The sequence below is a fragment of the Rhagoletis pomonella genome, unplaced genomic scaffold, assembly GCF_013731165.1.
Source record: "Rhagoletis pomonella isolate Grant_MI unplaced genomic scaffold, Rhpom_1.0 Rhpom_scaffold_00033, whole genome shotgun sequence".
Lineage (NCBI taxonomy): Eukaryota > Metazoa > Arthropoda > Insecta > Diptera > Tephritidae > Rhagoletis > Rhagoletis pomonella.
This window is the reverse complement of record NW_023458587.1, coordinates 102,433-112,951: the sequence shown is the minus strand read 5'-3', so window position 1 is coordinate 112,951 and position 10,519 is coordinate 102,433. Positions and strand designations below refer to the sequence as shown.

The 10,519-nt window shown below is 39.9% G+C and overlaps 1 protein-coding gene across 1 annotated transcript in view; it reads right to left on the bottom strand.

The window, feature by feature from the left end:
- Positions 1-10,519, bottom strand: part of LOC118749691 — a 29,437-nt gene that overhangs the window by 3,555 nt on the left and 15,363 nt on the right. Inside the window, exon 2 of the mRNA XM_036484487.1 lies at positions 474-1,598. Coding sequence (XP_036340380.1) covers positions 474-1,598 — 1,125 coding nt within the window. The remainder of the gene's footprint in view (positions 1-473; positions 1,599-10,519) is intronic.

Genomic DNA, 10,519 nt, shown 5'->3' with positions numbered 1-10,519 from the left:
ATCCACTCTTGACGAAATGTGAAAAGTGGGGTCAGCCAGTTGGATGCCTTGCAATTGCGCTAGGGAGCTTATGTCAATGGTTGTCGCTGGCAACCTCGTAGTTATGTTACTTAACGCGTGGGCAGTTACGGCGAGGGTGTTTTCAGACACACGTGACTTAATGAATAAGGAAATACGACCACACGTTGTCTCAGCCCTTGAAGAAGCGATGCCGGTGACAACAATTCGAGATGGTGAGCGTGGAATACCAAGCTTTTGGGCACAACGCTCCGATATGTAGGAAAGTTCGGAAGCAGAATCGATTAGCATTCGACATGGAATGAAGTGACCGTGAGCAGTGCGAACGCTGACTAGGGCGGTAGGTAATAGAGCCTTACGATACTTTTCGGAAAGAGGAAGTGCGTCTGAGTCAATAGGAGTGACGAACGAATACGATGGCTGTGAAACATGAGCTGCGGTAGACCAAGGCTTACCTGCTGTTGTGGACGCAACGGGTGTCACTGAAACATGTGGTGATGCTGCCGGTGCTGTTGACGGTACTTCCGGAATCGGCCCAGAAGACTCGGCGTGTAACATAGTGTGGTGTCGTCGGTTGCAACGTCTGCAACGAAACTTAGATACACATGTACTCGACGTATGCCCTGCCCTTAGGCAATTGAAACAGAGCGATTTGTCTTTGACTAGCAGACGACGATCTTGAAAAGACATGCTTGAAAAGGTTGGACATTTTTGAATTGTGTGATTCGTGGAACCGCATTTGATGCATTTATGAGTTGCGCTGCAATCGTCGATGGAAACAAATGCCCGTGCGGTAGAGTTACGTAATTTGTTGCTGGATGGTGAGGAGATCTTGCCATCTAAAGAGGGCTTTGGGTGTGTCAATTCAAGTTCCTCGCAGCGAGAGTCCAAAAACTTAAAAAAATCAGTAATTGTAGGCACACTAACCTCTTTGCTCTCCTCAATCCACTTACGTCTTGATTCAGTGTATAACTTGGACTCCAGCCAGTAGATCAGCCAGCAGTCGCGCCCACCCCTTCCGATAGCGTCCAAGCCTCGTATAACCTCGTTGGCACCAGCAGAAATTTTGCGTAAAGCTTTTACATCCTCATTAATGGTTGAGGACAGTGCCACAAAGGTTTCAATAAATGATGCGACAATATGACGCGGTCGATCGTATCGTTCGTTTAACCGTGCCCATGCCGTATCGTAAGACTTATCAGTCACTGGAATATGCATAAACATTCGCGCGGCCTCTTCCTCTAAAAATGATTTCAGATAGTGGAACTTCTGCGTGTTAGTGAGGTTAGCTTTTTCATGGACAGCACTAACAAAGAGGTCTTTAAACGACGGCCACGCCTTATACTGGCCCGTAAACGGCGGTATAATAATTTTTGGCAAGTCGCTTTCTTTGGGTGCAGCTGCCTGTATGGGCGCCGCCGTGAACTGTTGCAAAAATGATGCTTGCTGTTCAACTAATTTCGCAAGAGAGATTGACTGCTCCTCTTTAACCGGTGCTTGCAACTCGTTACGCAATGTGCGAAGCCGACCACGTGCTGACATAACCTTGTCTTCGTATATTTCAAAGTCCGCGTTAGGATCTGTATAATCTGCAGAACTTATACATCGCTGTGGTTATGATGGTGAACTCTTCCCAGAGATCCTGTAAACGTTCCAAGCGCGAAGACACATCTTCCACTGTGCAGTCCACCGGTGGCCTTTCTGCGTAGGCCAGCGTGCGCGAAATTGAGCCTTTCAGGCGGCCGCGTAGTTGTACCAAGTCCGCCCAGTCTCTTTGCATAATTGTAGTTTATGTAGCTTATTCCACGTTTAGTCGAGCACGATCCGGCTCTTTGTTGATGAATAAAACGAAAAATTAATTTTAACAAAACTTGACTTTATTGCCGGAATGCACTTGACCGAGCGAGAGAAAACAGGTGCAATGCAAATGGATTCCTTTAATTTATGCGAATGCCATGTAAAAAGAGAATTAGTAAAAGCAGTGCTGCCGTGTAGTGCAGTTTATCAAGAAAATCTTTTAAGCGTCAGTGTTGCCGCATTAATCATTTTACAATAAGATTTAAAAATAGAATCAAAACATTTTGATGGTTTATAATGTTAATGAATATTCGTGCATTCTATTCCGGAACACTAAAAAAAAAAATAATTTCTTCATAAAATAACCTTTTTTGAAGAAAATTTTTTAATTAATACTATGGTATAGAAATAGAAATAAAACGTATAAAATGTTCGTATTTAAATTATCTTTAAATTGTCATTAATATTTACTTTTTTAAAGGGTCAAGGGTGAAATCAGCATGAACAGTTCTACCGAGTCACATTTTGGGGTTTCCATAGCTAAACTGTCGTTATTCTAAATTATGGCGAACAAAATTTTATATTTGCGATTCGGAGTTGCGATAACAATATGCTTTTAAAAGAACCATAAGCTGTAGTTTAATGTTAGATTGGCTACATACACTATGCAGAAAAAAACTATGTTTAGAAATGCTTACAAATTCAGATTTGGTTTGATAAATACAGTAATGTTGGTATGTGAGTAGCGATGCAAATGTACTTCCTGTTAGCTTGTTGGTGCAGCCCTGAATGCAAGCGCTTTGGTTGCTTTGACCAGTGTTGCCATTTTGTAAATTTTGGGGCTAAATCTAAGCTCATATTATTTTAAATTTCCCCAGAAATATGCTTTTAGCCCCTAGCTCTTATTTTTAGCCCTTTTAAATTTGAAACAGCCCTTTGAGGCTCCAAAAATCTTTACTTAATTTTAAACACTAAATTTAAGCATGTGCTTTTTTAAGCTGTTTGTGTGGAAAAATACATTTTCAACTGAATGAGTAATTGTAGCAAAAATTTAAATTGGCCGCTTTTATTAAATTTGTCAAAGATTTAAGATTTTCTGCCCCATTTGGGCACTCTTATGCTTCACATTTTCGTTATCAAATTGTCCTTCATCATACACTTTTTAATTATTCTTTTTTTACAAATTCTATCATGAACAAAAATTAACCATTTTTGAAAAAGCTTGAAAATGTCCTTAAATTTCGAATTTAAACACCTGAAACTCAAAAAGTACTATTCCGATTGACACAAAAATCAACGCATTGAGGATAAAGATATCTTTCGAAAGGTATCTAAAGAAGATTAGTTGTAGTCCCTTTCCTGGAGATTCTGGCCCTAAATGGATATTATTTCTGGCAGCACTGGCTTTGACTACTGCGCGCACGACAAGTACCGTTTGTTTTTCATAATTCTCTCTCATTTTACTTTAAGAACAGTGTTCTTGTTTACATAACATATGTTCGAATATGAAGACCATAGATACTTAATTCCGAAACATTGTTCTTAATTCAAGCATAGTGTTCTTGGTTTAAGAACGGATACTGATATTTTAAGAACAAATGTTCCTGTTTTAAGAACAAGTAAATAAGAACACAAAATATGAATAAGGAGGCCGCTGGTGCTGGACTTTAGAACGCCGTTTTTCTCTGAGTGTACATATGTAACTTCGAAGTTAACGCTAAGAAAATTGATAACAGTCGGTTTCACCAGCAATTTAAATGGAAAATGATTTTTAATTTTCTGTCAATTTCCATATAATATTCAAAAAATTAAAATAATTTTTCACTTAAATTGCTTTCGTGAAATTGGCTGTAAGAGTTATTTTCTTAGCGTTAACGCGCATTACCAGCGTTTACTTGGAAGGTTTAGAAAAACCATTGTCGAATATTTTCCCAAAATTTACTCTGAGAATGTCTACAGTTGGATACCAAACCCGTTTTCATGTGACCCTGAAAGTAAACCTACTGAGATGACAAATTAAGCTTTTGAAAACCTTCCGGACGTCAGTGAAGACAGCACTTTGAATATTAAATACTACGAAGGGAGCCAAGAGAGTTCTGGATGCAAGTGTATGCAGAAAACACTGCTGTTGGCAAGATTTCATTAATAATACTAGCGACTTTTGCATTTACATTTCTATATGAGACTGTATTTACCACATATCTTACATAACCATGTAATTTTTAAGCAAAAAACAAAACCGACTTCAATTCCCATATAAAACTTTAAGATTATCGTTATTTTCTTCATGATCCAATGATCGGATTTAAACCAAATTATAATGGGACCAACTGTGAGGTAACACCTTTCCTTAAAAAAAAAATTATAATAATCCGTCAGCGTGGTCCAAAGTTATGCGGTAGTATACATAAAAAATAATAATAAAAAAATATTCCGACGAATTGATAACCTTCTCCTTCTTGTGAAGTCAGTCAAAAACCAATACACTAGCAAGCTTTCATCGTCAACTGATTTCAAGGTAAAATTGTCAAAGCTCCCAATAAACTTGAAGGAAATAATGAAATCATTAAAACGATTTCAGTCCCCACATTAAAGCTAAAGGAGCATAAACTTTGCATTGTATTTTCTTGTTTCGTGGACATTTGAAGAGTAGGGGTGCCGCGAAATTTTTAGCACAACAAGGGTGCCGCGGTGAAAAAAGTTTGGGAACCCTTCTCAAATAAATAAGCAACTTTTCAACTCGAATTTTGGATTTCTTCTCTTTTTTAAAGACTTTTTCCTTATATCTCAAAAATTGTCTCGACCAAAAACTTCAATTTCATGAAGGATTTCATGTGCTCACGGAATGAAGGAATAGTAATTTTAAGCACTTGAGGCGGAGGCACAAAATGTCTACGCGAGACACCTAAAAGTTAATATTCTTGCACATGGGCGTAGCCAGGTAGGGGCAAGAGAGGGCTCGGGCGCTTCCCCCTAATTTCCAAATGTTTGTCTGTATATTCAAAAATAGTACCTGGAAATGCTCGATAATTTCGCCCCTCGATAATTTCGCCCCCCACCCCTGAATTTCAAGTTTTTTCCAACGTACTATATAAAAAATTATGCACTCAGTGCTACCAAAATAATTAGCAAATTGATTTAAAAAGTGGATCATCCGGTCCTGTATCAAGTTATTCTCGCTAACTTCAAAGCACTCCGACTTGAGAAGGGTAAAAACCTGGCCGCAGTCGACAATGAGCGAAAAGTGATTGATCAGTAAACTAATAAATAAGTTTATAGTTCAATTGTTTATTAGTTTGTCTTTAGGTTTGTGTCTTCTAAGCGGACATTGAAAGTTTGTATCAGACAACCAATCTGAGATTATTGATAAAACTATAGACAGCCAAGACGTTTGCTTCTTAAGTAATTATAACGGTCCTTAACGAATTTTTTATTTATTACACGGTGTGACAAAACAAAAAAAATAATCAGCCTTATCATGAGTTTCATTTTCCCCGAACCGGTTCACTTTTCACTCTTGGTTTCCATGATTTTACTATGGGCGGATGACGAATTTTCGGGTGAATTTTTTTTCAGGCGAAACTCAGGATAAGGCAGATTATATTTGGCATAAATGAATATACCAGGATAAAAAATCTCCATACTTAAACATATGTACAATATCATTTTAGAGAAGATATTTCGGAGCAAAACAATTATTATAATTATAAATCGATAGTTTATCTTACAAAATTGCGGAGGAATAATACAGAGAACAGTTTTTATTTTCAACAACGTCTTGTCCGGCTATTTGGTTAACTATACAGGTATGTAGAGTTATGAATTTAAAAAATACATCAGGGCTTAGTTGAGCTATTCGCCTTTGACCACTATGTTCTATACATTTCCCAGTACTGCATAGCTTTTGACTGCAATTCACCTGGGAGTGGCCAGAAGTGATCCGTATGCTTACGGTTCAAATCGCAACTCACTACGTCCGGATATTTATATCCATGAATCTGGGTACCAGCCAAACACCCGTTTGCGAGCAAGCTAAATTGGGGGGCGTAAAACCCCTGCGCTGGGTTTGGGTCCCGCCACGTTAAAACCCTGCCCAATGAAAAAAACTCATGCCTCGGATACTCCCTTCTTTTGATGATGATCACGGCAAACGTAGGAACCTGGAATATCCGAACCCTTAATAGGGCTGCCCGGCTGGTTGGTGTCCTAGGGAAAATAAAGGCTGACATCACCACCATCCATGAAATGCGATGGACGGAGCAAGGGAAGGTAAGCAAGGAGCGTTGCGACGTCTACTACAGTTGCTACGTAAAGGAGCGCAAATTCGGTGTTGGATTCGTGGTGGGAGAGACACTCCGTCGCCGAGTACCGCCGTTCACTCTAGTGGACGAACGTCTAGCCACAATTCGCATCAAAGCGAGATTCTTCAACATCTCCCTCATATGTGCCAATGCCCCGATGGAAGGAAGGACGAGGCATTTAAGCATATCTTCTATGAGCGTTTAGAGGGTACATATTAGCGCTACCCGACACGTATAAAAATCATGCTTGGCGATTGTAATGCCAAGGTGGGCAACGAAGGGATCTTTGGCGCCACTGCCGAAAAAATCAGCCTCCACAACGAAACGTTCGATAACGGGCTGATGCTGATCGACTTCGCCGGGGCCCGAAACTTGGTAGTATATAGTACTGGGTTCTAGCATAAAAAGATCCATCGAGCTACATGTCTGTCTCCAGATCGAAAAACGGGAAACCAAGTCGAGCATGTTGTGACAGACTGAAGGCACACTTCCCGTGTTTTAGATGTGCATACGTACACTCCGAGGGCCAAACATCGACTCGCACCACTATCTTGACCCGCCTCGGTGCAGCAAAAATTTTCACCCAACAATGAAAGGAAAGCTCAACGTCGAAAAGCTGCAATCAAAACAGATGGCCAATTGATTCGCCACTCTACTCTCACACCTGCTGTGGCGGAGCACTCATCAACAAACCGACATACGCGAGCAGTGGAACAACATTTCCTGCTCATTACTGGTACGATGAGGAGTGTCAAAAAGCTGCGGAGAAAAAAGGTGCCGCTTACAGGACCATGCTGCGATCGGGCGCAACGCGAGCCATGTGGAACCGTTATAGGGAACTGAATAGGGAAGCTAGACGTATTTGCCGCAATAAGGGAGAGGTCGAAATACGTGAACGCGAAGAGCTTGAAATGCAGGCCGACAAAAAAAAACACCCATAATTTTAACCAGAGTGTCGAGCGACTTACGGAAGGTTTCAAGATTCCTGTAGGAACAACCATGGCGACCTAGTGATAAATTCCCAGAACGTATTTAAATTATGGAGGGAACACTTTTCAACCCTTTTGAATGGCAGCAGCACTGAAGGAAGTGGAGAAGACGAACCCAAGCCCTCAGTCGATGACGATGGAGTCCATGTCCCAGCGAATAGCGATTATGGAAAATAACAAAAATTCTGAAACTGACGGCCTTCCAGCCGAGCTATTCAGATGGTGAGCAGCAGATAAGGTGAATGCCCGACGACTGGAATTCAAGTGTACTCTGCCCAATCCATAAGAAAGGTGACCCTGCCATATTTTATAGAGCGTGTTGTGTGAAAGACTGAAGCTCTCCCTCAAAGAACTGATTGCGCCTTACCAGTGTGACTTCAGATTTGCCAAATCCGCCATAGTCCAGGTATTCGCAATACGCCAAAACTTGGAAAAGACCCGTGAGAATAGAATCGACACATGCCTTCTATTTGTCGATTTCAAAGCCGCATTCGACAGCACGAGAAGGAGTTTTCTTTATTTAGTGATTTCTCAATATCGTATCCCCGCGAGACTAAGACGGCCAGGTCCGTCACAATTGAGGAGGACCTCTTTTTCGTGTGATTTATTTAATCTGGGGGGAGATTCTGTAACTAGTTAGCGACAAGTTTCGGATCGCTATCGCGCTGGTTGACGTAAAAGTATTCATATCATACGTAAACAACTGGGATACCGATCCGAAAATAGTCGCCGATGTTGGATAAGATAAAAACAGTCGCAGACATGAACCGCTCAGGGACAATACTTTACAAGAGCGTACAATTGCTGGCATATGCCGACGATATCGACCTTATTGGTAGAAATAAAGGATACTAGAAAGAGAAGCTAAGCGTGTGGGTCTGATGGTGAACGAGGACAAAATGAAGTATTTCCTGCGATGAAAACATCTGATGAGGCGGCTCTTGTAGTTTTCGAGAGAAATATTCTGCGAAACATTTATTGGCCGTTACACATTGGCGACGGCAAGTACCGCAGCCGACGGAAGAATGACCTGTATGAGCTTTACAACGACATGGACATAGTGCAGCGAATAAAAATACAAGGACTACGCTGGCTTGGTTTTGTCGTACGAATGAACAGAAATTCTCCAGCTCCAAAAGTATTCAACGCGGGTCGCGATGGTGGAAGAGGAGGGTCCGACTGCGAAGGAAGGACTAAGTGGAGAAGGACTTGGCTTCACTTGGCATTTCCAATAGCTGTCAGTTTGCACAGAAGAGAAACGACTGGCGTACTGTTTTGGTCTCGGCCTAAATCGCGTAGGCGGTTTTAGCGCCAAATAAGAAGAAGAAGAAAAACTTTGTGCATCCCAGATGCATTTGCTCAAGCGAGGAATGGTCTAGGACAGTGGTGCACAGCGTTGGCAGAGCACCCAATACAAGCGCAATATTTTTGTATCTATATGTGTGTACAAGCAAACTGACCGGCTGCTAGCGGCGCATAAGTTCGGTAGCTGCGCACACACGTCTCGTATGTGAAAGCCAAGTAGCTCCCGGAGACTCCCGTGTGCACCACTGGTCTAGAACCATCAGCAATCTATGTCTTGTCTGGAAAAAGATAGCTTTCACATATTGGACAGATATGGGAACATTGCACTTTCTCTTAAAACAAAACCATTTGTGTAAATCCTTTTTGGGTACTCGCACTGTTTTAAAGTTTGCCGTTTCCGTTTGCCGTGTATATATCTTTGGTTTCGGTAGGGGTAAAATTTGGGAAGCTGTAACGCATATCCCAGCACAAAATTTCGAAAGGCTTAGCATGTGTATTTCAGCATAAAATTTTTATTTTCATTAGAAGCACCCTGTGTTCGCTTGCGAAATGGTTGCATACATTTAGGCATATGCATAGTAAGAGGAAATGCGCTACAATTGATTATTAGCCGTCAACGATTCGCCATCAGTTAGCAAGTGGCGAAACGAACGAACTCAATGAGGTACAACCAAACTTGCTATCGTCTTTCCGTGCTAGCTAACTTTGTTGTTGCTTTCACATGCAAAATTTTTCGTTAAGCGACCGGAACTCAAACATAGCGAGCGAGAAGTGGCGAAACGACGACGGCATGGCATCCTATGACACCCACAATGCACAAAATACTAATTCCTTATTAACAATAGGACAATTATCGGGGAGGCTCAAGAGGCCCACAACAAACACTACCGAGAAAATTATTCCCGGAAGTTTTCTCGTGAAGTATGTAACCGTGACATATATAACCGGCTGTTGATGAGCTCGGACTCGTTTTTACGAAGTATTTCGGTTCATGACCAAAAAAAAAAATATATCAAATCGTTTTCCCCAGACACAATAAAGCTGCTGTTACCCTCTAAATGCGTTGTCAAAGATGTGATAAAGGAATAGTTTGACGCCAGCGAAGATTCTGAAAGCGAAAACTAATTAACCAATAATAGTGTACACACATTTTATAAATAAAGGTAGTCAATATATTTAAATAGTAAATTATTGGCTAATATATATATTTTATTAATATAACCTATCTGTAATACAAATTATTTCAATTTTACATTTGATAAACAATTTTGAGTAGATAGAGGCAATAAAATATTTTTTGCCGCATAAAACTTGAAAATCTACCTATATGCGGTGTTTCCAAGATATTTTAACGCCCTTGAGTCACAAGTATATACAAGTATATTTTATCAATCATACCGATATTGTCATGTATTAAAAGAATTAAAAATGAAAATGAATAAAAATATTAAATCAGCAAAATGAATAAAATTAAGTGAAATTAATGTTAATTTCTAACCTAACCCACATTTGTATGTGTGTAACTGAATCGCCTTTATATATAAAAATATTATCTAATTTTCGAGCTTGACTCCCTAATCTGTTATTAGAAAAAGAGATTAGCCATGCAAAATTATAGTTAAAAATATCTCAGATTAAACCGATAACTTTTTGGTGTCCAACCCAGTTTTATCGATTATACTTGCGAAGAAGAGGAGGAATGTCAAATGTTAAAGTAAACAAAAATTGACGCTAGTAAGGAAAATAGGTTTGTAAAGGTATATTTAATAAAATATTCAGTTAAAATATATTTAAATGGCCTAATATGTGTTGCAAAAATAAGTGACCACGGTGGCACAGAGAAGAAGTTTAACTTTTCCTCGAGTTGTGTGAATAACAAGCACAACCAATTTGACAGCTAACGAGCTTTGATTGAGATTATATTTATATGTAAACGTACTTTTATGCTTTGCCGTTCGCATATGTATACACATCAAATTTCATGAGTACCTAGTACTCACGCCTTTTTTTTAACTTTACTTTTGCTTTCCTTTTGACTAATTCTATTAACAGTTGATTTGTTTATTTTAACTCATCACATGTCACTTGAAATGAAACACCACCTTTTTT